The 26327-nt window shown below is 50.7% G+C and overlaps 3 protein-coding genes across 8 annotated transcripts in view; 1 reads left to right on the forward strand and 2 right to left on the reverse strand.

Moving 5' to 3' along the window:
* Positions 1–26327, forward strand: part of SLC25A25 (solute carrier family 25 member 25) — a 40825-nt gene that overhangs the window by 12112 nt on the left and 2386 nt on the right. For 3 of the 6 annotated variants that reach the window (XM_080630649.1, XM_080630651.1, XM_080630652.1), the window contains 9 exons: positions 8059–8185; positions 8275–8362; positions 9117–9228; positions 9932–10090; positions 10830–10982; positions 11097–11204; positions 11434–11601; positions 11983–12133; positions 12526–12635. In XM_080630649.1, the coding sequence (XP_080486775.1) occupies positions 8059–8185; positions 8275–8362; positions 9117–9228; positions 9932–10090; positions 10830–10982; positions 11097–11204; positions 11434–11601; positions 11983–12133; positions 12526–12635 (1176 nt within the window). Of the gene's footprint in view, positions 1–5090; positions 5671–8058; positions 8186–8274; positions 8363–9116; positions 9229–9931; positions 10091–10829; positions 10983–11096; positions 11205–11433; positions 11602–11982; positions 12134–12525; positions 14971–26327 lie in introns of those variants that run through there. The other 3 variants (XM_080630650.1, XM_080630653.1, XM_080630654.1) reach the window with 2 other exon arrangements.
* Positions 16573–21210, reverse strand: LOC308227781 (alpha-1-acid glycoprotein 1-like; the record flags this gene model as incomplete). The annotated part of the gene is made up of 7 exons (XM_080630618.1): positions 16573–16770; positions 18212–18307; positions 18591–18694; positions 19420–19530; positions 20239–20312; positions 20510–20652; positions 21112–21210. 7 exons carry the CDS (start codon positions 21208–21210, stop codon positions 16573–16575), a joined length of 825 nt encoding a protein of 274 aa, XP_080486744.1.
* LOC308227926 (alpha-1-acid glycoprotein 1-like) lies at positions 22241–24328 on the reverse strand (the record flags this gene model as incomplete). Its single annotated transcript, XM_080630900.1, has 6 exons — positions 22241–22303; positions 22497–22597; positions 22875–22976; positions 23256–23326; positions 23503–23645; positions 24224–24328. The coding sequence occupies 6 exons, from the start codon at positions 24326–24328 to the stop codon at positions 22241–22243; spliced, it is 585 nt and encodes a 194-aa protein (XP_080487026.1).

Below are 26327 nucleotides of genomic sequence, written 5' to 3' on the forward strand. Positions count from 1 at the left end.
GAGAGCAGGGAGGTGGTGGGTGCACCCAATTGGTGGAGAAGAAGAGATGGTGAGGCTTTGTCTGGGGGGAGGCGAACAAAAGCTGCTCAGTTTAGTGCTGGGCTTGTAGTACAATGCAGGTCTGCCTTAGCTTTGATGGGAAGGGAATGCTGTCTGTATCTCCCGGAGACGGTGCAGTCAGCTCTGCCTACATGTGGTTTAAAACCAAGGGTGTGACTTGAGAAGGAGGCAGGCATAACCCCTGCAAGTGGTGGGAGCTTGGGATAACAGTAAAGGGCTGCAGCGGGGATAGGAGTGCATGACTTGCAGGATCCAGTATTCGACAGGGCATGGTTGTTGCTGTAAGCTTTCTCTCTAAAATGGGGACAAACAGGCTGAAGTTATTGAGGGGATTAATACCTGGTTTGTGTGGGAAGAGGCAGGGTGGCTTTCTATGTGCTGGGAAGCAGAAGCCACTCCCTGCTTGAATCAGGCTGGAAAACCTCCAGGGACTTTTGCCTTCATCCCTATCGCCGTTAGCACTGTACATCCTCTTCAGAAAGAGGAGTGTGTGCATTTGGAGGAGGGCTTTTGTGCACAGGGGTTGAAGGAGGGCAGAGACTGGGAACTGCAGGAGGCTGTGATGAAAACCTTGAAAGCACAGGGCTGGGAATCCATGGTATCTTGCAGGGAACAGTGGTCCCTCAGTCATGGAAAGTCCATCTGTTCTCACCTGCAAATGAAGCTTTCTCTGAAAGCTGATCCCCATCTCCTCTTTCCTGCGTGATCCTGGCAAGTTCTGCTGCATAGAAGCCCTAAAACTGGCTAACGGAGAACTACCTAGAGGATAAGGATGTGGCAAAATGGAGTTGTTGCAGCTTAAGAAGTAAGTGCCCATCTGCTGGGAGGTTGTGACTGTGTAATTTTAGCCTGCCCTGATTGTAAAGTAAAACACAGCATAAAGCTCCTGTGTCGGGGATTATGCAGATAGGTTTTACCTTGCAGTTCAGGCCGGCTAATACCGCATCCAGCCGTCGCTGTGGCTCGGCTGATGGACAGTAACTTGCTAAGCTGCAATGACTTGTTTGTGCTTGATCAGATACCTGTGTTCTAATGACCCATCTGAAAGTCTCCTACAGCCTCAGGGATGGATTCTAAACCACCGTGAGCAAACAGTGTGTGTTGGTGTTGAAAGAAAATGGGACACACACATACACACAGAGCTTTTGTTCTCTGCCACTGGTTGTCTGTGACCTTGGGAGAAGCCTGGTGACTGGTGTGGCATTGGGTTTGTAAACCCACCTGTAACTGTGTGCTAAAGCCCCACGGAATACCATGTCTGGTACTGTAAGGAATTGACATCTATCAATAAACTTGACCAGAGATGCTTCCTAGCCCTGGCTCTTCAATCTTTGCTGTCCTTGGGGTGTTTCTGCTCAGGTCCTTGCTCGAAGGAAATGATTTCACCAGGAGGCTGTTTCTGCAGACGTGGGAGAAAATATTGATTGCAAATGTGATGCGTTGGCCTCTGAGTGTGTGTACACAGGAGAGAGGCATCATCTGCCCCTGATGTCACCATCTGGACTTGTAACTTTGGATCTGTGTGTTGTCAGTGGAACAGGTCATCTTGATGTCAGATACCGTGTCCTGGTGTTGTTTTCCCTCCCCGGTCCCTATCCTTCCCCTTGCACAGCCTTGGCTGGCTGCAGCTCTTCCCTCTGCTGGGGGGTCCCTTCAATGATTAACTCCCCTCCTTCAGACACTGCACTCTCTTTGTTTGTGCTTTGGGAGGACTTTCTGTCCTGTACAATTAATTATAAGCTAGTTTCCGGAACCTAAACGCTTAACAAGTCAGCAGAACCTAGGGAAAGCTTCAAGCAATGGCGGTTCTCCCTCTGCCCCGTGGTGTACTTGCCCAGCAAGCTGGTTTGCCTGTGAAGGAGGATGTTAGTTACATGCTGTGACGCTCACTGGCGCTTGATATTTATAGAGACCTTTTTTATAGCAAAGTTAATTCAAAATTAAACAGCATGCTTTCCTGCTCCTTGTATGGCTGCATCCTCCCATCCTTCGGGAGGTACCTCCTGGAGCTGATGTAGTAAACCAGTGATGAAGTAGATGCCTCTAAGAGTAGAAGTGACTTGGAAAGGTGAAGTGTTTGGATTGCAGGGTGCTGAGTAACTTGTAACAGTGCTTAAATAAGAAACAAATCCTATAAATAAAGTGAAAATGAGTTTGCAACTTCTTTGATGGCAAGAAAAGGGATGAGGAAGATGGACCCATCTCATGCTCCCTTTAGCAGAGGAGGGTATCAGCTAGGCTGCCTTCACATTGACCAGAAACATGTAGGTCCAGCTTCATTGGAAGAAGTATCATGAAAAGCATCATGAAAAGAAGTATCATGAAGTATCATATGAAAGGACTGACTTCATTTGGAGCTCTGTGCCTTGTCCTGGGCTTGACCAGGATTAGACAGAGCTACTGAGGGATATACAACTCCTGTATGAAGCTCTGGCTGTGATGTGCTGGCAGGGGCTGGGGGAGCAGGACCAAGGCTTGGGCTGTTGCGTCCCAGCAGCACTGACCCTGCAGCTTTGTCTTGGCTTTTGAGTACTTCCAGATTTACCCAGGGTTTCTTAGGTGAAACCTGAAAACCTGTTAATGCTCAAGTTCCTTTTGTCATTACAGCCAGAATTGCTGGTATAAACTTCATCCTTAATCTGGCTCTCGTTCTTAGCTTGCTGCCCTGTAATTAATACCCTGCTTAAAATCAGCTTTCTCCACTTTGTTACCTTCCTCCTTTCTCCTGACGTCAGTAATGGGGCTTTTCTTCCCTAAAATGAGCAGATTTTTGCCTTTTATCCCTGGCTGCCAACTCCAGACAGAGTTTATTGGGGGAATCTGCATCATGTTGGCATAGCAACCAAGCAGCTCTACCGCTGATGCTTGGCAACTCGTGGGAAGGACTACGGAGGATCTTAAGACTTGGTGGAGCAAATCTGAGTTATATTTGTGCACATACTACCTGGAGCTGGGGGTGGGCTGCTTGCCTTGGTCAGGCTCCCCAATCATGGAATGGTTTGGGTTGGAAAGGACCTTAAAGCTCATCCAGCTCCAACCCCTGCCACGGGCAGGGACACCTTCCACTAGAGCAGCTTGCTCCAAGCCCCTGTGTCCAACCTGGCCTTGACACTGTTGGCTGGTGGTGTGCATGGAGTGAGCTGCTGCAGCTGATCTTTAAGAGGATCTGGAGTCCCTGAACACATCCTGTTTCCATGCAGAGGGACGTCAGCAGGGAGGAGGTTAAGCCTGGTTAGGTAACATGGCATAGAGCTGGGGTAGATGAGGTGCTGGGGGAGGACGTAGGAACTGTTTGGGTCACGATTCTCAAGGATACCCAATTGCTGTGAGTCAGGATCTATTAAGCTTAAAAAAACCCCATTAAAATATCCTTGAAATAAAGCCCCAGATTAAATATTCCCAATCCATGTGATTGACACATAACTCCACAAACAGCTCACTGCAGACCTTGGCTTCTCTTTACAGAGCAAAATGCCATGGTAAAGACGTAAAGGCCCCTTGTGCATTAGGATGTGAGGAAGGGAGTGCTTATTGGACTTTGCACTGGCCAGGCAGGCTGTACAGACAGAGCAAACACAAGGAAATGTTGCTGTGTCTGCAGTGGTGGGAAAAGCTGTTACTGGGCTGGCTTAAACCAGCTAAGCAAACACGCTGGGCTACTTCAAGTGCAGACAGGGCTATGGTGTTCTGGTTATGGCCTATGGCTTTTTGCATCTTCCTTATGTAACAGCTTATCTTTGGTGAACATCAAGACTATAACTTCATTTGCAATCTCATGTTAGCAGTGAGTTATTTACTGTGGCCTGAGCAGCCTTGTTACCTGCTGCACTGCATTGGTACTCTCACTGCGGAGCTGGGTGTTATCCCTGCATCAAACTCCACTAAATGCTTAAAAGCCTGTAATTAGGTCCGCATTAAATGATGTGTGTGCCACACTCCCTGGCTTGCTCCTGATGAAAGCTCAGGAAGTCACTTACAAAGTGGGTAAATGGTAAATGGCAGGAACTGGAAAGTGTTGTTCTACCTGGGCCACTTTACAGCACACATCTGACTGCAATGTTTAATGGTAGCTGGAAGAGGAGGAAAACCTCTTCAGCTGGGGTAACTGCTGTGTGGATGCTTAGCTAAGGGCCTTCAGAGCAGATGGGGCTGTTCTGAAGCCTGCCCTTGATTTAGGGGTTGTCTGAATGTTCAGCACAAATGTCAAGCCTTCTCCACAGGCTTTACTAGTGTTAGTAACTGAAGTGCTGCAGAGAAGAGAGATGCTGGTATGCAGGTATCTCTGCTCCTGGCTGGCATTGAGTGCTTTTGAGAGCACTTGCAATCAAAGCAAATCAACTCTGGCATAGCAAAATAGCCTTATAAAAGTGGAACTTTTGCTTAAGCTGGATATCCCAAACATGTATGAAAGCAGCAAGAGAATGGCATCCTGCTCTGAGGGTGTTTCAACATAAAAATAACATGGAACTGTTGGGACAAGTCCAGAGGAGGCCATGAGGGTGATCAGGGGACTGGAGCACCTCCTGTATGAAGACAGGCTGAGAAAGTTGGGGCTGTTCAGCCTGGAGAAGAGAAGCTGCGTGGAGACCTCAGAGCAGCTTCCAGTATCTGAAGGGGGCCTATAAGGATGCTGGGGATGGACTCTTCATCAGGGACTGTAGTGACAGGACAAGGGGTAACGGGTTCAAACTTAAACAGGGGAAGTTTAGATTGGATCTAAAGAAGAAATCCTTTACTGAGAGGGTGGTGAGGCACTGGAATGGGTTGCCCAGGGAAGCTGTGAATGCTCCATCCCTGGCGGTGTTGAAGTCCAGGTTGGACAGAGCCTTGGGTGACATGGTTTAGTGTGAGGTGTCCCTGCCCATGGCAGGTGGACTGGAACTGGATGATCTTAAGGTCCTTTCCAACCCTAACTATTCTATGTGCTGGAGGCAGATTTTTTGGGACAGGGAGGGCAGAGTCCTCTTGTGTTGTGTGGGTGGGAGAGGTCGTGCTCAAGCTTGGTCCCTATTGTGCTGTGTATGTAAATTCTTGGAGGTGTGAAAACAGGACCGGAAGGGACAGATCGGATGTAAGGAGCAGCGAATGAACATCCTCCCTGGATGTCAGCCAAAGCCTCTTGGGTTGAGAGAGGGAAGCCTGGTTAAGAGTTAACTTGTGGTGAGCTGATGGAAGGTCTCTGTGCTCCATGGGAGCCTGGTGTTGAGCAATGGGACGCCTCCTACGTTGCCTGCTGGGTGGGACTCAACAGCCTCAGCTTCCCTTTTAAGTAGAAGGGCAGGGCTTGTGCAGCCAATCCCACCCGTGCCAGCTTTGCTCATAGGCATGTGTCATGAGACTTGCCGGCATTTCCTTTCCACCACGCACTGAAAGCAGCTCCTAGGAATCACTCGGTTTTACTTCCCTTCCCGGTGGGTCCGAGCAGGGCAGCTGAGGCTCCGGCTTGGGAAGATGCTCTGCCTCTGCCTGTATGTGCCGGTGTTCGGGGAGTCCCAGGCAGAGTTTGAGTACTTTGAGTCGAAGGGGCTGCCGGCTGGACTCAAACCTATCTTCAGACTCAGCCTCTTCATTCCATCCCAGGAATTCTCCACCTATCGCCAGTGGAAACAGGTATGGCCCTGAGGGAGGAACGAGAGTGAATGAGGGAGGAATGGGGGTGAGTGATGGGGGTCTCTAATACCCTCAGTGGCAGGGTTGAGGGGGAGAAGCTCATGATGGCTCTGTCGTCATAGCAGGGTATAGCATGGACCCCTTGGCTGGGGTTGCTGAAACAGCATGAAGGTTTTCCTGTTTGATTCTTTTGGTTTAGATCATATGAGAGCTCAGTACCTCTGTGACTGTTTAAACTAGTTGATTTGACACATGGTAGATAGAAAAAGGGTTTTTCCCAACTGTTCTCTAACTGGTCAGCTCCAATAGAGTGTTTCACATCCTCTTCCTTTTCCTTCTTGCATCCTGCCTCCCTCTGACAGGAGGTGTGTCACTTGGTGTCAGCCCCCAGTGAGGGTGATGGGGTTTGTGCTATAAGCAGAAGAGCAGCTTCGTGCTTGTGGCTCAGCAGTGGTGAGTGGGCTGAGCTGTGGGAGGTTATAGAGCATTCCCCTTCGCTGTGGAATGAAGATGCACTAAATCCATGGAGTGCTCTGTCTGACCGTATCTCAGCCTTTGCTTTCAGCTTGCCCTGCTGGTGTGGCTCTTATGACCAGGCTTGAAGAGCGCAGACAGCTGATGATTGAACAGCAAAGCTGGGTGGGCTTTTTATGTCTGCGTACAGACAGAAAGCATAATGGTAGCAGGCTTTAAGACATGTGGGGTCCCACAATGTGCTGCGGGGTCTGTGTGTGATGCAGGTGACCATACAAGCATCAGCAGCCACATAGCTGTTAGTGACCAGTTCTGTCTATGGAGTGTTTGCTATTAAAGAGCTGCAGGCAGGCACTTGTTCAGATCTCTGGAGAAGATGCTGTTGTCTTTCTCACCCCTCCCATGTGTGGGTTGCTGCTGGGCAGCAGAGCAGCTTTCATTACCTGCGGTCTCTGGCCATCCCTCGCACATCTCTGTGGTTGGGAGCACAGGAGCACTTGCACAGTCACATCTCTGATACACACAGTGCCTGTGGCCAGCCAGAGGGAAGCCCTGATTCAGCTGTTCAAGGCCAGCCTGCTGACATGTGAGGGGGGTTGCTCTATCTTTAGCCTGCAAGTTGAATGTAAGGTCATAGCTGAACTTTACAACAGTCATATGATGAATTGCGGGTGAAGAATACTGAGTGTACCTCAAAGGTCAGGGCAGCTGGGACAGTGCTTTCTTACTTAAGGTTCCTAAAATGATTAGGAATAATCCTCATAGCATTAGGGCTGAAGTGACAGAGGTGAGAGTGGGTTTAATAGTGAGGTATTTAGTGTTTAAGTCATTTTAAATGGTGTGGAAACAAAGACTTCAGGCTTATGAAGGGGACTGGTGCTCATAGGTGAGGCAATATCACAATAAGCTTAGCTTTGGCTATTACCTTTGAAGCTTAAACAAAATACTGGTGGGTAGAGGGTTAGCCTAGTGTTGGATTTCAGCTCAGAGCTTCCTTCTCCCACCTACTGTTCACATACAGGAATTAAACCAAAACTGTAGGTGATGCAGTAGACTGAATCACCCCTCATTTACTGTCACCCATTGATTCATGTTAGAAAAGACTTGAAAGCTATCAAAGAGCAAGTGACTGAACAAGAAGAAGAATAGGAACTCCCTGAGCCACATTCCTGCAGCCTGGAGATCACCGCTCCTGTCAACAAGCGTGCCCTTAGATAGGACAATCCATGTGCTATTGCCCTGTGCTGGAGTGGGTTATTGAGTCATTTACCTTGTCCTGGATGTCTGGCACAGAGTCTGGTCTTGATTTTAGCTTTGTGCTATTAAGAACCTTTTCTTGTTCTATATGCATCTCATGGAAACTTGTATAATTAGAGCACATAGCTTCAGGGTGCCTAAACCAGTTCATAGGGGTTTTTATCTTTGGCTGTGTCCATTAGAGCTGGGCAGGCTTTTTCTGGTTGGAGTTAGTTATTGCCAGAGGCACCTAACTTCTCTAAGGATCGTAGTAGGCACGAAATTCCTTCTTCTATTCAGGTGTTTTTATTACCTGAAGTTTTGTGATTCACTTTGTATGTAAATCTGTTCATACTTAGTTCAAGAACCTCCACAAGGGCTTTGTAAGGTGTTAAATCACGATACAGGACTAAGATTAGACACATGATACTGGCACAATATCCCTGTCAAAGCATGAGGTGTTTTATCTGTGTAACTAACTTTAGGAGAGACAGTTGCCTGCAATCAGGTGACATTTCTACATTACTGCTTTGCTCACATTTCTTTGAGGAATTGTGATTATCAGCTGTCTTCTGGAGACAAGGTCAAAGTTGGGTAGGAAATGACCTTTATATTGGATGGAATAAGGGCAGATTTGTCTGAACAAAGGAACTGACAGGTTTTGATGTTCCTGAACAGAAAATTGTGAAGGCTGGAGACAAGGACCTGGATGGACAACTGGATTTTGAGGAATTTGTTCACTATCTTCAAGATCATGAGAAGAAGCTGAGACTGGTCTTCAAGAGCTTGGATAAAAAGAATGATGGTAAGCACGTTTCTCATGCTCATGAATAGGCCTACTCCACCAGTGATCTTGTGATCCGTATACCTGAGCCCACTGTCTTATCTTTGCAGGCCGTATTGATGCCCAGGAGATTGTACAGTCTCTTCGGGACCTGGGAGTCAAGATCTCTGAGCAGCAGGCTGAGAAAATCCTGAAGAGGTGAGGATTCCACTGCTGCTTTTGCTTTACTGCTGAGGGGGTTAGAAAGAAACAGAGAGACAAGGAACCCATCTCTTCTTTCTACCCTGTACGCTCTTTCCGGAGACCTCAGCTCCTCCCTTTTTGCCTGTTATTCTTCATTTTGATCTGTTTTTTAACCCTCTCCATGGTTTGATGCTTACAAAGTCATAATGCACTATGGAAAGTCACTGTCAGAATCTCTTTATTTCCTGACCTGTTGTGGGTATTTGCATCCCTGTCTCATTGTCCTGCTGCCCTAAGCTTGCTGCTTTGGAGAAGGACTGTGCACTTGCTCTTTGGAAATGCTGAGTGCTTTGTGCATGTGGCACTAACATGGTAACAACCACTTATTTGTGCTGTTTTTTCCTCTTTCTTTCCTCTGCTATCTTCCCTCTGTCTGTTTGCCTGTGTGTCAGAATAAGGACGGGACACTTCTGGGGTCCTGTCACCTAGTAAGTATTATCTTGCCTTCAGTGTCAGTAGTGTCCCTAATCTTGGTAGGAGGGGGTGTAACTACTCCTGTGGGTCAGTTAAAGGGGAGGAAAAAAGGAGCCCACTTCTACCTGTGCTGTGTTTGAATAGGTTTTAGCTTTGTCTTGTGTCTCTTTAGAAGTCTTTTAGTAGCTGCTTTGCAAAACTTCGTTTGGTGTAGGCCTGAATAATCAAAGGGAAGGGGAGGAGGAATTTGTCATCCAGTCGGAATCTGTACTCACTTAATGCTGCATCTTTTCAGCATGGATAAAAATGGGACAATGACAATTGATTGGAATGAGTGGCGAGACTATCACCTGCTGCACCCAGTGGAGAACATTCCTGAAATCATCCTCTACTGGAAGCACTCCACGGTAAGAAGTGGCTCCTCTGCAACAGGTCTTGCTCTTTGCCCAGCTTCTCCGCCAGAGTCCTGACCCCCAGGAGCTGCTATCAGCAGTCCTATCTTTCTCTCTATGGTTCAATAGCTGCCTTGTAGCCCTAGAAGCCCAATTGCTTCCTGTCCTGTTATCTTGCCACCCATCACTGGCACAGCTTCTGAAGCCTTTGGCACAGGTGATAACTGCACAAAGATGAAGGTGTTCACTTGACTTGTGCCTCTCAGAGCTCATACCTCTGGCCAGTCCCTGCTGGTTCAGGACCTGTTAAAACTGGAAATGGATTTGACAAGCACCCGTCCTTCCTGGAGATATTTCAGTGTGTGTAAAGAGCATGTAATGAGATTAAACTGGCTGCGAGTGTGGAAGGTTCCAGGCAGCTGCCTGCAGTTGGTCATTTTGTTCCTTACAATGATCCACAGCATTTTAATGCAGACAAATGTTGAGCAGTTGCCAGATTCATGAGCAGGAATCTCTGGATGTGAAGGTTTCACCTGTGCCGTGCTTACAAGCAGTGATGGTTCCTAAAGCCAGGCACAGCAGTTAATAGCTATAGATAAGCTGCTGAGCTGGGGTAAGCATATCCAGTCCTTCAACACTTTGCACTGATTAAGAGCAATAAAACTTGGGCATAATCACTGGCTAATGAAACGTTTCTCAACACCTTCTACTTCTGCAGATCTTTGATGTGGGAGAGAATTTGACTGTCCCTGACGAGTTCACAGTGGAAGAGAGGCAGACAGGGATGTGGTGGAGACATCTGGTTGCAGGTGGAGGTGCAGGTGCCGTGTCCAGGACTTGTACAGCTCCCTTGGACCGCTTGAAAGTGCTCATGCAGGTATGCTGAAGCAGCTCCAGTTTGTTTGGATACCCAGGCAGATTCCTTTAATATTCTTGGGTGCCTAGGAGGTGATAATGTCCATCAAAACATTACTGCACTCTGACCAGGGTTGGTATCATTGCTCGTGTATTGCTTTTTGGATTATTTGAATGATCCAAGTCATGTTAAAGTAGTCTTTGTTGACTAGGGAAAAAGTACAGGAACTCTTTTGGGAGCTGACATATGAGAACTCTCAATAGTTGGAGAGCTTTGTGCTTTAGAGCACTGGAAACCTTGGGTGTTGGTGAAACAGGTTTAAGCCTTGTGTTTTCATGAGGCCACGAGAGTTGAAGTGGTTGTGGTGGTCGGGGGCAGCACTTGAACTTACTGTATTATCAGCACTAGAAAGGAGTTAGTAAACCTTGATTTTCACCTGTTTTGTCACTGTACTTGCTCTTGAGCCAGCTGAGAAGTTTACCCGGGGTAACTGATCCTACAGTAGGTATGGGAGTTGTTTATTTAACCTTTCCTCCCGTTCCAGAGAGAGATACTGATTAGGTCCATTAGTTAACAGTAGACTTTGCAGAAAAGGAAAGAAGCTTGCTTTCCTATTGTAGGAGTTATCTGGGAGGGATTAAAGCCTTGGCAAATCTCTGGGTAAATGAAAAAAGTGCCCTTTTGTCCCTGGATTACAGAAAAATGTGGCATTGTCGTAATCAGGGCTGGAGCTAATCCAAGCTTGCCTGCTCTGTCCCAGGTCCATGCCTCCCGCAGTAACAACATGTGCATCGTTGGCGGCTTTACTCAAATGATCCGAGAGGGTGGACCAAGGTCACTGTGGCGAGGGAATGGCATCAATGTGTTGAAGATTGCACCCGAATCTGCCATAAAGTTCATGGCCTATGAGCAGGTGAGTAAATGGGTGCAGACAAAAGGCTGCAGAAGGCTTTGCAGAAGGACAAGCTGAAACAAAAGCTGGCTGAGATAAGTCAGTGAGGCTCAATATCTGTTTTGGCTTTTACAGATTAAGAGGTTCATTGGCACTGACCAAGAAATGCTGAGGATCCATGAGCGGCTGTTAGCTGGTTCTCTGGCTGGGGCCATTGCGCAGAGCAGCATCTACCCCATGGAGGTGAGGACCGTGGCTCACAGTCCAGCCCATGGAGGGTTGTGGCAAGACGGGAGAATGTGGGTAGAACAGCAGTACTGTGATAGCTTAATTCTTGGAAGTCATGTCAGGCAGTAGTGCTTGCATGATACTTGCTGTAGCCAAGTCATGCTCTTTAAGTATGACATTGTGTGGTTTTTTCCTCCTATTTATTCTCCCATAGGCCTTAATGGTATTCATGTGTGTTTTCTAGGTTCTGAAAACAAGGATGGCTCTAAGGAAGACAGGACAATATTCAGGAGTCTTGGATTGTGCCAAAACCATCCTTCAAAAGGAAGGAATGGCTGCCTTCTACAAAGGCTACATCCCCAACATGCTGGGAATCATTCCATATGCTGGCATTGACCTGGCAGTCTACGAGGTATAAAGCCTTTAACTTGTAGGGCTGTGCTGCTTGTGTAGCTGTATCATTGTCAGACCTGTCAGTTACTGCAGGAGTTTATCAGAGCTTTCCTGATCAGCTTCATAGGGCACAATTGGATTTATTTTTACCCAAAATGGCCTAAAAGATAATCCAATACACCAATTCTCCTTCCCTAGTCAACATTATGCATGGTCCCTTGTTTGCTTTCTTTATGAGAAAGGATTTTCCCCAGTAGCAGTAGCTCAAAAAGCTTTGAGAAGCCTCATGCTTCTGGCTGAATTTGCAGCGGGTTTCTGGGCCTTTACACTACATCTTTTACACAGTGTGATACGATTTGGATTGCCTCTTCACTGCTAACATGTGACTTGTTCCTTCCAGACACTAAAAAATGCCTGGTTACAACGCTATGCTGTCAATAGTGCTGACCCTGGAGTCTTTGTTCTGCTGGCCTGTGGCACCATCTCCAGTACCTGTGGGCAGCTCGCGAGTTACCCCCTGGCTCTCGTGAGGACACGCATGCAGGCCCAAGGTGAGGACTTCTGGGAACTGTGGGAGCTCGTGCCATGGTCTCTGAGCTGGGTAAAGGTCCTTTAGTGTAAACATTGCAACAACAGCCTTCCCTGGCCTGTGCAGCTGAGCAGAAGGCTGTTTGCCATGCTGCAAGAGGGCAGTGGACTTTGTGCTGCCCTTAGTGTTGGGGGCTGAGCACCTCCAGGACAGAGCTCTTGTTTTGATGAGCTGTTTGGGGTTAAGGGCATCTGCAGATCAGGTTGAGAGGATGCCTGTGATGCGCAGCGTGGCAGTGGCTTCTTGAGAAGTTAGGTGCTGTTCCCCACGAAGCACTTCTGCTCTGTGAACATTCACAGGAAGCACATAAAACATGTGGGCTGCATTATTGATCTATGCCTTCCTCTATTACAGCTTCAGTGGAGGGTGCTCCTGAAGTGACAATGAGGGGACTGTTCAGACACATTCTGAAGACAGAGGGAGCCTTTGGTCTTTACCGGGGTCTGGCACCGAACTTTATGAAGGTGATCCCAGCTGTAAGCATCAGCTACGTGGTTTATGAGAACTTGAAGATGTCTCTGGGCGTGCAGTCACGGTGACCAGGAGATGCTGAGGACTTTGAACTCTGAAGTCTTGGGGTGCAACCTCAAGACGTATAGCCATCTCTCATTCTGTGAATGTGTTGACACTAAGCTGACTTAAGCAAAGCTGTGAAATCTCAGATAGTTTGTAAGTCAGTAAGGGGAGGGGGAGGATATGGTGCCCTTTGCCATCTTGCTACTCAGTTCTACATCAAGTGGTCCTTTGTGTTGGGCCTTTTGGGAGACCAGGGGGTGAACTCCTGGTTGAATCTTAAGACACGAGTTGCTGAGGTCAGTTCCCAGCAGCACGGCAGAGTAGCAAAGGTTTGGGTAAAGGGTCTGCTTTCAGTGTAGAGCGTGTGCAGAGCTGTTTGCCTGCAGATGAGCACCTTCTGACTTGCTGAAAGAGCTTCTTTTTCCATTCAGAGAGCTTCTTGTTCTTTTTCCATTCAGTTGTTCAACTTCCTACCCGTGTTCAAATTTGTACAAACCTTGTGTAGGAGCTGCTGCCACACCAGGCTTGTTGTTATGTTTACATATATTCCTTTGGGTAGGAGACATTCATGTTCTGCTTCCAAGACTTGACATGAAATGGAACTCTGAACTGTGCTGGTTTTGAGGGCTGGTGGGCAGTGGTTTATCTGGTCAGGCTGAAGGTTATTTAGACCAGCCTGATGAAGAATTAGAGTTATTTATTTTTGATAGGTTTAAGTGTGTCTCATAAATCCACTAACAAGATGCACTTACTAACAGAAGCAGCAGACTAGAGCCTGCATGCCTGTATCCTTTGCATGCTGGGATTGGCTTGTCTTATACTCAGCAGGGGCTTGGAAAAGGGGAGGCAGGAGAGCCCTGGATGGACTGGCACCTTGATGCATGGCTTTAGTGAACAAAACCCACTATATCACAGCTCCTGTGCAGTCCTGTTCCCAGCACAACGTGAGAGCTTCTGCTCAGCGTTGCATGGACCTTTGAATTCCATTCTGCCTGGTGCCAAGGGTAGCTGGTGGACCTTTTCCAACCCCCGTGCCTACGCTGCTATCTATCTCTTTAGACCTCTTTGTAGATTGATGTTCAGGTTTGCGTTAGGAGGATGGAGTCCCCAAGCCAGAAGTATGTGTGCTGTTGAGAAGGGGTGTTAGGGAAGAGGGGCTGGTTGTCACTGGGAGAGGTGAGCTTTCAGTCCTGAAGACATGCTTGCTTTGCTTTCAAAGGGTGCTTTTCATAAGGCTAAGGGAAAGACATGGCTTTAAAATTTCTCTGACTGCATTATGGCCTACTTTAATCGATAGGATCCGGCTTCTGAGGCCTGGGGGATCCTCATCCAACTTTTCACTTTGGGCAAAAAAGAAAGGACCAGAGTTGCATTCCACTGTTTTACTGCTTAAAGCATATTTATTTTGTATTTATTTGAACAGAGTTATGTCAGACTATTTTTATAGACTTGTTTAAATATTGTTACTGTGCTCGTAGTTCTGGTTTAGGAAGTTCTCTCTTTGTTCTCTCACATCACACAGCTGAGTCGTGGGCAGAGATGCTAAAGCACCTTCCTCTTGGGGCTTGAGCTGCCTTTCCCATGTCTGGGGTTGTTGCTGGAGGACCTCAGCCCAGAGAAATTCTGTAGCAAGAAGCCATAGGAGAGAAGGGAGTAGTTGGGAAGCAGAACCTTGGGAGGAGGGAGCGGGTGCACTGTGAGGCTTGCCTTACGTTGGAATTGCCTCCGTGCATGGCTGAGAGGCTGTTGGGTGGATGGCTGAAGTTGGGAAGTAGAAGGTCTGTGTACGTTGGATGTCACAATGGATAATTGAGAGCAATCTGGGGAAATCTTAGGGAAAAGGGGGGAGGGAAGAAATCTCAGGGACTAAACCCACAATTTTCCAGAGAGGTGGCAGAAAACTTGCACTTGGGCACAAGCTGCTTTGAGGCTGGATCAGCAGAGCCTGCTGCTGGGGCAGTGCTCTTCATAGGCAAGTGGGCACTGTGGAAACCAGACAAGGATGCACTAGCACTTAGCAGCTGCTTTTATGCTGACAGCTTTGGTGGTTCATGGAGAGTCTCCCAGGTAAGGCTCTGCCTTGGCTATCCAGTGCTGTCAGCAGTTAGCCACATGGAAACCTAAATCAATCTGGATTAGTGATGTGATTTTTTTCCACCCCCCCCTCTTCTTGAGACCTGTCATAAATTCTGCAGTGGCTCCTTCCTACCGGTATGGCCTAATGGGAATACGAATATCAGAATGCAAAAATCAATGCAAAATGACAACCATCTTTGTAGCTGTAACCACAAATTGTTATAATACAAATCTAACTTGGATTCTTCATGTAGGGAACAGTCTGCTAATAAAGGTCTGTCAAAGAGATACCGCGTGTCTGCATCTTTTCATTAACGTGGTTTGTTGGTGCTGTTTGTGGCTAGACTCTTCCTGGGATGATTCCCACCAAGGATGCTGACACTGGGAAGGATTCTTCCTGTGGAGACCTAGGAGAACAGAATTCTTCTTAAAGGCAAGACCAGCAAACCTGAGCTCAAGGCAGTGATGTGTTGGGGATGCGCAGATGCTGTTAACCCATCTCTGAGTGTTGCTGGACTTTGCTCACCTGTTCAGCATCCATAACTGTTCAGAGAAGATCCAGAAAAGCCCTGGAAGGAACCTGGCTCAGGGCTTTTGAAGGAAAGGCTTTGTGCAGTTACTCCTTAAATCAAACCCCAGCCAGGAGCTATCCTTGTAGCTCAGTCAGGACCCAGAGCTGCTAGCACAAGTGGCCTTTGGTCAGGTTAACAAAACCTGCTGCAGGGGCCAGGCTGGCTTTGTTTGGTTCCTGTAATTCAAGGCTTTTATTCAGCTATAAATCTACTCCTGAAGTCTGGGGCTTGGTAACGTGAGCCTTTGCTTTCCGTTGGTGTCAGCTCGGATGCTTATCGAGCACTTGGCAGCACTCAAGGCTGGCAGCATCCCCTCTCCTACCCTTCTAGTGCCTCGCTCCTCGAGGTGGGCAGTTGTGTCTCATGTCACACACTGATAAAGCTGTGTCTGAAGCAAGGGCTGGCCGGGTACCTGTGCCCTGAGATTGAGGGAACTGGCTGTATTTGACATTGTAAAACTCATTTGTGCCATAGGCATCAAGCCAAAGGCTCATTGCTGGAGCACTGCACAGGGCCAGGCACCCTGCTGCTGCAGAGAGAGGAGCAGGGCTCTTTTTCACCATATCCCCTCCAGCTTTTCTCCTTTCCTTCCTTTTTAAGGAAGAGGGATATTTCCAGTGCTTAATTACGAGGTTAGAGCTGACACTGAATTGCTCTCCACATGCACAAAAGCAGCCTCCATAAACCCCCCTTCACAAGCACAGTGACAGTGCTTACCTCCCTATGGGGCTGTGAGAGGGAATGAGTGAGGTGCCCAATGAGTGTGGGGTATATTGGAGGCACAGAGAGGAGTGTGGGTCTTGGCACTTGAACTCTTTCACCCCCAGGCTGCTGAGATTACTGGGAAATGGGAAACGGGACCTTTTCCTCTGGGAAATGAAAATCCTGCCTCCATTGGGTTATCACCCCCTCCTCATTTGGCAGTGTTGTCATGCTTTATCACAGACCTTGCCATGGATAAACTCTACTGGGGAGCAATTCCCTGATCCAAAGGCTTTGGGCAGGAATATTCCTTATATTATTCATTATATGGGTATGGATAATCATTCTTCAGGAATAATCATTCTAGGATTCTATTGTATCTGTCCTTGCTGGGCTCCTTCTGGCAGCCAAGCTGCTGTTGAGAGAGTTGGGTGCTTGCTTCTAGCTAAGCACCCTCTTCCCCTCAGCCTACGGTTAACATTTGGAGCCTTCCATACACTCCTGTTATATTCCAGTTACCAAATGCTTGGCACACTCATTTAAAGCAGTTAATGATTGCCCTCTTCTGGTTCGCCTCCATCACTGCTTCACTGCGCTGCTGCTGCTGCTTAGTACGAAGCGGAGGGACTGAGCGCAGGAAACACTTCCACGTGTCCCGTCCCTCATTGCTCAAGGCTGACTTTGCCCAGTGACGCAGGAGGTGAGCCGGGTGTTTGATTTCCTCCTGCAAGCCCTGATTCCGATCCAAAATCCAGCAACAAAGTGCACTGAGTTTGAAGGAAACATTTATTGCCCAGTGTGGGATCAGTTCCCTGTGCCCCGCAGCATGCGGGTACCCGGAGGAGGTGATGCTGTGACTGCAGATGTGGGCTCCATCCATGGGCTGTTTCCTTTCTCAACTTCCTCCATTTGACACAGCTCCTTCCAAGACAGCAATAACAGGATGAGTGATGGGCAATGCACCAGCAGGAGGGAATTGAGTGGAGAAAGAAGCATTTTCTTTTCCTTTTCATCTGATTATACATCTAAGAGGACCCAGAGAAGCTATGGGCTGCCCCAATCACGGGCACACTTGCCCGGCTGCTGAGCTGCTGATGGTGCCATTTCCCACTCTGCTGTAAAGAGGAAAGGGGGATTCTGGGGCAAAGCTGTGCTATGGAGGGGCTCAGTGTGCTCTGAAGGAAAGGGGAGTTCAAACTTTTTGGGAAGCCAATATAAAGCTCATGCTCCCCTAGCACTTTGAATTAACGTGGTTGAAGTTCTGATGCCTCAGGCCAATGCAGCGGTATGTGAGCTCTGATGCTCTGTTCACATCCATCTCCTTCAGCTGGTGGTAAAGGTTCCCCAAATCTCTGTATTTAACTGGTTTCATTTCACTCCTCAGGTGCCTTTTGGCCAAGCACAAACCCCTTCTCTGCTGACTCCAATTGCACCAGAGCTCTAAGGACAAACATTTTAAGCTCATTCTGCCTTTCCCTCAGCTTCATCCACTTGCCCAGATTTAAACGTGATCCAGCAGCTTCTGCAGGTGCCTCCTGTTAACCTGAGGGAGCTGGGTCCTGCTCCCAGGTGCTGCCCATTGCCTATAATGGAGAGACATGCCCCTGCCCCACTGTGAGCATCTCATCCCTGTCTGTGCCCCTGGACCCGTAGGGATAGTGCTAAAAGCATGTCCTTGAGGTTGGGGGTATTGGGGTTCAGTTGGGTCCAGCCTGGCTGCTTGGAATGGGGTTTGGGCACCTCTGGAAGCTCAGAGTCTCCTGATGGGGATGAGGAGACGGAGAACAGGAAAAGGTAGGATGTCTTTCACCTTCACTCTGTAAAAGGGCGCTCACTCAGGGACTGGCCATTTGTAGGATAAAATGTCCTAAATCAGGTTAATGTTAAATGTTTATGTCTAATGTTAATTAATGTCCATTAAAGCCTATTAATGTTAAGCAGTCAGTATTTTGATGGAAAAACTGAAGGAAAGGGTCTGTTTTTGTGGGATTGGATGGTGTTGCCTCTGCTCTGATGGGGTTGGAAGCTCAGGGCTGGACCCCAAGCCCAAAAGGAGCCACTGCGCTGGGGTGGGAGGAGAACTGCCTTGTGCAGTCTTTCTGAACCCCATTTGCATCCAGCCAGGTTGGGACCTGCTCATCACACCCTGGGGTGCAGGAAAAGCAAACCCCAACCTGGAAACTGCCCGAGGTTTGGGTGATGGTGCCTTTGTGTGAAGTGGGACCATGCAGGGCACCAGCTGCAGCCTCGAGGTGGGGGGGTGGCCTTTGCTGTGGGGGCAAAATCAGGAATTTCAGGGTCAAAATCCCATTCTTCAGCTGTTTTTCCCATTGCAGAGACAGGTTTCCCACTGGAGATCCTCAGGTGCTGGGATTTGCTTTGGGGATTCACGTATCTATGCATGCGTGTGTATTTTAACCCACCATCCCTGCTGAAGCAGTACTGTGTGTATTTACCCCCTAAATCATTTCCACCTCTCTCCAAGAGCCTGGTTTGGTGGCTGGAGCTATAACCTGGGGTCCTTGCTCTGCCCATCCATGAGCAGCCACGTACCCTTCTCCATGGTGCATACACGATCCCCTCTTCGCTCAGCCCCAGGCACTTGGCTTGGGTCTCGAACTCTTCCCGTTGGCCTCTGCTGATGCTCAGGTTTCTGGCTGGAAAAGGAAAAGCATTTACCAGGCATTAAATATGGACCAGAGGCCTTGGTGTGTCCCTTTGCATCCCTGCCTCGTGCTCCCACCACTGCTTGCTGTGCCCATGGTCTCTATTGGGGTCTCTCATGATGAATACACTGGAGCAAAACCAACTTGGGCATCACTTTTTAACCCTCTCCCCAGTCAGCTCTGGTCCTGTCTGCTTAAAGGGGTTGCAGAATAGTCTGATGCTCCCATTGGGAAGGACTGAGTATGGAGGCAGTTCTCTGTACATGCCTTCAGACTCTTAAGCAACAGCTTTGCAGCTTGGAAAGGCAGTGGGAACCCTTATCAAGCCCTACAATGCTGCTTTATGGGGTTGTGATCAGATCAGCTTTGCCTGCCCTGCAAAGCCACGTGCTCTGCCCTGGGAGGCAAGTACTGGGAAAGCAAGGTTGGCTTGAAAACACTGAGATTTGACAGTGATATCGATGCTGAATTGTGTTTGCTTCCTGGTCTTGGAATGTTAATGGTGTCTGTAGGTTTTGTCTTTAACTTGCTCTTTCTGCTCTGCCAAGAGATTTGGGGTTTAAAGGGATTTGTCAATGTTCCTGTGACCTCTGGAGTGGTGGCCTCAGGGAAATCACTGTTGGCAAAGCCAAGCTGCTGCATGGTTGTAGCTGCTAATCCTACGTGTGTGTTTTGGTGTCCCACAATAGCTTTAAGTTAGGATGGAGTTTGCGTACCATAGAGATACAGCCCCGAGTACGTCCTTTCCCTCTGCAATTGGTACTGGATGAGTAAAACATCTTCAGAGCTGAGGTTCATCAGTGTCCCCACAGTCTGCTGGGTCTTGGCTTGGAGAGAACAGCATCAAGGTTGGGAACAGCCACAGTATCCAGGTGCTCAGTGCTGGAGCAGCGATAAAACCCAGCCCAAGGGTGGGCAATGCCAGGATCCAGCCCTTAGCAATGGGAGAGGACAAATGTCCTGTACGGGGCGAGTCGTTCTTGGTTTGAATTGTGCTTTTTCAATGTGGGTCTGGGACGTGAAGGAGCCAAAGTCACCAGCTCCTGTCCCATCATTGCAATGTGCTGATGGCATCGCCTATTGGTGCTCGGGGTATGTGGTGGTAGGGTTGGTGCAAGCTGTATCCCAGGGGTCTTGCTATTCCCACCCCAAATGGCTCATCCTGTGTCCCCAGTGAGGAGGAAACAGTTCAGAACGTGAGGCTTCATGGATTCACTAAACCTGCCAGAAATGTTCCCCCCTTTCCCTGAGGGATTGTGGGATAACTTTATAAATGAGGCATTCTTCTCCTAAGGGAATGGGAGTGTTTTTGCTCCTTGATTCTGGTATGCATTGCTTGCTAGGGTTCAGTGTGGCTTGATGGCAGGGTGTCCCTGGGCTTGGGGGGGGCATTTGGAATCCACTGAGGATTCAAACAGCTGCAACAACCCAGGAACACAATGCATCAGATGATGTAAAACATGGTCATGGGCCCTTTGGGTGTCTCATCCCATCCAAACCCCAGGCTGGGTGATAACCCCGTCGGTGCTGCTCACCCTCCTTCACCAGTGTGGTGCTGCCGGCAGTGATTTCCATGTAGGTGGAGTTGTTGGTGAGACATTGGTCCCCTCTGGGGGGAGAAAGAGGAGGAGGGTGATGCAGGAACGGGGAGCAGAGACCCCTTCCTTGCATCTAAATAAAGAGGGTGAGGAGGAACGGGGATGGAGGAGCACGCACGGAGCAGCCATGGAGCCGTGCTCATATCTCGCGCTGAAATCACTGCAGCGCATAAGAGGAGACGGGCAGGGACCGGGGACTGCATCTTACACGGCCACGCTCCGGGTGATGGGCAGCTCCCGCTCGCTGGCACCAGGCTCCACGTGGAGGTATCCGTGATCGATGAGCAGCATCTCCAGGAGGTGCCGGGGGAACTGGGCAGCCCCGGCCACGTACAGCCACGTCCCCAGCAGCTGCAGGGACACAGGGGCAGCGCAGTGAGGGCTTTGGGTGTGCAGGGGGGAGGTTTGCACGCTCCCGTGGTACATTGCTATTGGTGACCTCTGCTTGTTCCCCTTCTCGCTCTGCATTGGCAGCAGAGTGAAACCTGTGCAAACAGATGGAGGGGGGGAACGGCTGGATTGGATTGGGGATGGTGCTGGCTGCGGGCAGCCCTGTGCTGCCATAGGGGACTCACACCAAAACCAACCCCCCCCCCCCAGCCCTCCTTGGTTTGAGGTCCCCACTGGGATTTGCTGTGGGACCACTGAGGTGTTTTGGGAAGCAAACGCTTCCCATTGCTGCAGATGTGCTGCTGAGGCTCCCCTCCAGATGTGCAGGGGGGAAGGGGAGGTTTCCCCTTCCCCATGGCACGGGGAGGCCGTGCAGAGCACCGCGGACTCACTGCATCCCCGGGATCGGCTCTCTCCTACCTTGCCTGCGGTGCTGTTGTCGCGGCGCAGGGCTCCGCAGGGGACGGCGGCTGCGGGCAGCAGCGAGGTGAGGATGAGGATGGCAGCAACCCCGGCCATGGCTGTGGCTGCCTGCGAGCGAGGAGCCCAGGACACACGGACGGGTTCGGCTGCCCGCTTGTGGGGGCGGCCGGGACGGGAGGGTTCAGCTCTGCGCTGGTGACGCAACGGGCACCTATCGGGGACTTTGCTTTAACCTGACAGAGGGGAGACTGAGATGAGCTCTTAGGCAGAAGCTCTTCCCTGTGACGGTGCTGAGGCGCTGGCCCAGGGTGCCCAGAGAAGCTGTGGCTGCCCCATCCCTGGCAGTGTTCAAGGCCAGGTTGGACACAGGGGCTTGGAGCAAGCTGCTCTAGTGGAAGGTGTCCCTGTCCCCCTGCTGTCCCCATGCAGCGCAGGACTTGCTCTCCTGCCTTCGTTTCTATTTGCCTTTCTCATTCCGATGTGGAGCCTCCCCAGCACCCTCACTCTGGCCCTTGATGATGTTTTCCCCCAATCTCTCCCCCTTATTCCGCTCAGAGATGCCCAGGGACAGCACAATGTCACCCCACGTCACCCCAACCCCTGTGCAAGCCCCTGGCGCAGGCAGAGCCTCATAGGGTTTAGCTTGATAATTCAGGGTGGGATGTTGAGGTGCTAAAAGCACCTTGATTGAGTCCTCGTGGAGGAGACCTGAGGGGTTCGGGTGGTGGGTGCTCATGTCCTGGTGCCCCATAGTGGAGGGGAACCACTGGATGGGGTGGCCAAGGGGGTCCTGTGCCACCATGGGGCTGGTGGAGGGATGAGCATCTCTGTGCCCACTGCCATGATCAGGGTTTTGAATGGGTCTTGTCACCCCTCCCGGTGGGGTTGGAGGTGCAGCATCACGGGCAGGGCAGGCAGGAGGGGTCCCATGGTCCCAGTGAGGATGCAGCAGGAGCAGCCGGCAGTTGTAACATGGGTTTATTGCGGGTCCAGGAGAGAGCAGGGAACCGTGTGCTTCATCCAGGAGGAAAACTAAAGCCTCAATAGAAAGTCCTGAGGCTGAGCTGAGCTGGGGTGTCCCCATGGAGGGACAGGAGGAGAATGAGGATGGAGTGGCCCATGGGGGTTATTTCAGCTGTGGCTCCGCATCTCCTTCACCCTTCTTCTCCCAGGGCAGGGGACAGGCATCCTGTGGGACAGGAGAGAGCATCCATCCATGCCCCAGAGAGTCAGGAATGACCAAGATGGATGCTCGGGGAGGAGAAGGGACTTAGTGCAGTGGTGGGGAACTGCTCACACATCCTGCCCTGTATCCCCATCCCATCCGATGGCAGGAGCTGGTCCAGGGCTGGTGCTCACCCACCCCAGGGGTGGGTTCGTACCTTCTCGGAGGTGAAGAAGATGTCCTCCTCGGTGAAGCCCAGGCAGTGCAGGTGGGATCTGAACTCCTCCAGCTGCTCCTTGCTCACGTTGGGCGTCCGTGCTGCAGAGTAATGGGGCGGAAAAGGGGGAAGGGGGAGAAATAGGGAGATTTGGGGGTGCTTTGCTCCTTGGTGGTACCCATAGTGCAGATGGGGAGCTCTCTGCATGCCCACCCCTCCCCATATCAGAGGAGAAGGGGCTTTTTGCTCTGCTTGTGAGGGTTGGGAATACCCACATCCATCAATGCACCCCTTTGTGAGGGCTGGGGATGCTCATCCCCATTGATGTGTCCCTGGCCAGGGATGTGCCCCAGGGATCCCCGGGCAGCATCTGCTCACCTGAGAGGCTCAGACTTGGGAAGTCATCATTGAGATGGTTGAGGATCAGCAGGTCCTTGTCGCTTTGGATCAGTTTGGCTGTGGCAAACACCTGGTCATCGACTGGAAGGCACAGAGAGAGCGGGGTCACCTATTGGTGAGCATCACCACGTGCTGGGGCTGCTCACCCGCTTTATCCTCATCCTCGTGGAGACCAGTCTGGTCCCACAGTGCTGCTGTACCCATTGCATGGGGTGGAAGAAACCTCCCATCCCCTCCAGACATGGTTTTAGGTGTAAAGGGGACTGATGCCGAATACTGTGGGGCAGAAGTGGGAGGGTGCAAGTGTGGCTGTGTCATTGTCCCCATGTCCCATCCCATCCATTGCAGCTGGGGCTTTACCATGAGCCAAGGTGGAGTTGTGCCGAAAGACCAGGACCTTGCTGGTGTTCCTCTCCAGGCACGTCTCATTCCTGCAGGGCAGAGGGGTCAGATGGGACAAATCCTTCCCCCCAAACTGCCCTCCCCAAGGGGTTCAGAGCCCAAACACATTGGCCACGGCTGCTCTGCAGCCCCGTGTCTGTGAGAGGGGTGGCACCATCAGCCCTTGGGGATGAGGGAGCTGGAGAGGGGTGAATCCCATCCTTACAGCCGCATGACCTCGATGACATCGAGCTCGTCCTCGTGGCTGCTGGGAGAGAAGGAGAAAGCTGCGTGCTTCAGGGCTTTCAGCTCCTCCAGGTGAGGTGGGTACCTGGAGGCACCGCCGATGTAGATCCAGTGTCCCAGGAGCTGCCGAGAGGAGCAGAATGGGGCTGGTTTGGGAAGGGGAGGTCCGTGCTGGGTTCATCCTTGAGCACCGTGTGATAAAAGCATCCATTGCACCCTGCTGCGCCCCAGTGTGTGACTGCCCCACGGAGGATCCAGCCTTGGTAAGGGGCCCTTGGGCTTGTGCCCTCCTTGCTCAAGTGATGCTCCAGCTCTCTGGATGGCCAGCGTGTGTCTGCAGTGCCGTCCCCTCTGCTCTGTGCCTGGCGCTTGTCGCTTTCCTCCCATTAAACATCCCCAAGGGACTAAATCCTGTTCATACAGTGAAGGGTTTTGTGGATGGAGCTTCCCTGACACTTGAAGGGCTCACAATAGAATGGCAGCACATGAGGGATGGTGCTGCCCAGCCTGATTTGAGTGGGGACATGGAAGCAGGAGCCACCCACAAGTGCCTGCTCATGAGGTTATGGGAGCAGAGCTGCAAGTGCTCCTGGGCAGCAGGAGCTTGACTTCTTGTCAGGGAAATAAGCATTGAGCTGTCAACTGGGTCCATAACCTCCCCCTGCACCCAGTGATGCTGATAGGAAAGGACCGGTGCTTACCCCAGGGACGGTGGCATTGTCAAAGGTGACCGGGATGAGCGGGGCGCATGTCGGGGATGCGAGGGTGAGCGGCAGCCCCAGGAGGAAGACGAGGCCGGGCAGCATCGCTGGGCTGGATGAGAGGAGGCTTCTGCACTGACCGGCTGCTGCCTGGCTCTGTCCCTTATATACAGCACCTGCAAACCTGGCCATCCCCAGCCCTGATGTGCTTGTTCAGCTGTGGGGCTGTTTGCTCAGCTATGAAGCAATAGCATGTGGAGGAAACTGAACCTGCAAAAGAGGGGAAAACCCAACCCCTGCTTTCACCAGTGCAGGCTTTGGTGCATGGAAACCGCAGTTTTGTGGGTGCCTCAGCTCAGGGACTCTTTATCCAAATGGCCCCTGGATGTGGCTTTCCTCCACAGGGCACATAAACACCCATGGTGGTGGCTGGAGGTGGCTGCTCTCCCATGGGGATGTCAGGGGTTTGGGTCTGCATCCATGTGGATGCTGCTGGGGATGGGGTGATGAACGGGTGCTGTGTTTTGGTGTGCGCAGCAGGGTTGTGCCCTGGACAAGGGGGGAGTCCTTGGCAAAGGAAGGGCCTGGAGCTGCTGGAGTGAGTGCAGAGTAGGTCACAAAGATGATGAGGGCTGGAGCAGCTCTGCTCTGGAGGCAGGATGAGAGAGCTGGGCTGGGTCAGCCTGGACAAGAGAAGGCTCCTGAAGGGGAGACCTTAGAGCAGCTCCAGTGCCTGAAGGGGCTGCAGGAAACCTGGAGAGGGGCTTGGGACAAGGGCCTGTAGGGACAGGCCAAGGGGAATGGCTTTAACCTGCCCGAGGGGAGACTGAGATGAGCTCTTAGGCAGAAGCTCTTCCCTGTGAGGGTGCTGAGGCGCTGGCCCAGGGTGCCCAGAGAAGCTGTGGCTGCCCCATCCCTGGCAGTGTTCAAGGCCAGGTTGGACACAGGGGCTTGGAGCAAGCTGCTCTAGTGGAAGGTGTCGCTTCCAACACAAACCATTCTCTGTTTTCTGATGCTAAGCTGCACTGTTTAAAATCAAAACACCCCTTGCACAATCTCCTTCCTCTTCCCAGTGGTGCCAGTGTCCTGTGCTGCCAGTGCCAGCCCCATGGCACATTCATGGGACTCCTTAAGCTGTGAAATCTGGGGTTTTGTCCTTTCCAGCCGAGCTCCTTGCTGTGTGCTGGTAGCCTTGTGGTGCTTGTTGCTTGTCTCATCCTAGTGCTGCAGTGATAAAGTGGCTTTTGGGCTGCGGGTGCTGTTAACATACACAGCCGATAAATTACTTACCTTAGAGTAATGAATTATTTTAAGTAATTCAAGTAAGCTAAAATAACCGGTAGCGACAGGGGCTTGTTACATAAATCCTGGCTGGGGATGGGGCACAAGGCAGGGAGCAACCAATGCGGTGGGTTTAGGCTTTCAGCAGCATAAAGGCATTACAACACCTTTAAACGCAGGATCTCTCTTTAAGTGGTTTGTGTTTGCTCCAACCCCGGCCTCACAATGAAGTGCAGTGATTTATGTACGAGCCGTGTTTGCTGTGCCCCTGCCGCAGGAGCTGTGTGTGACCGGCTCACATGGGTCAGGCCAAAGCTGACCTGGCCCCAGCACCGGGGGTGTCCCTCAGCACCCCCCCCGGCCGCAGGAGCGGTGCCGGGAAGGGGAGCAGTGTGGGGTGAGCAAACAGCGCGGCCGCTGCCCCTGACGCAACCCAGGACCAGCCCCGGCAGCTCCCATAGTGTGTGGTGTGATGGGGGGTGAGGGGTCACCCAATGCCCTCCTACCCCAGCTTGAGCCCACTGGGGCTTTGCTGCTGTCTCCAATGTGTGTGGTGCCTGTGGCGGCAGGGACAAGGCTTCAGTCTGAGGCTGGGGCTCTGAAGCAAGGAGAAAGTGGGTTTCAAATCAGCTCAGAGCAATGAGATGTGATTTGGGCTTCATATCAAAAAAAATATCAGCTCAGCTTTCTCTCTCTTCTTTCTCCTCTTGCTCCCTGGTGCTGTCAGGATATACTTTATGGTTTATGTTTATCTGAGTAATTTTGCAGAAGAGGAAAACAGGTTCCATTAGGTTTAAGCTGTCAGATACTGAGCTCGTGGAAT

Source organism: Psittacula echo (assembly GCF_963264785.1).
Source record: "Psittacula echo genome assembly, chromosome: 16".
Taxonomy (NCBI): domain Eukaryota; kingdom Metazoa; phylum Chordata; class Aves; order Psittaciformes; family Psittacidae; genus Psittacula; species Psittacula echo.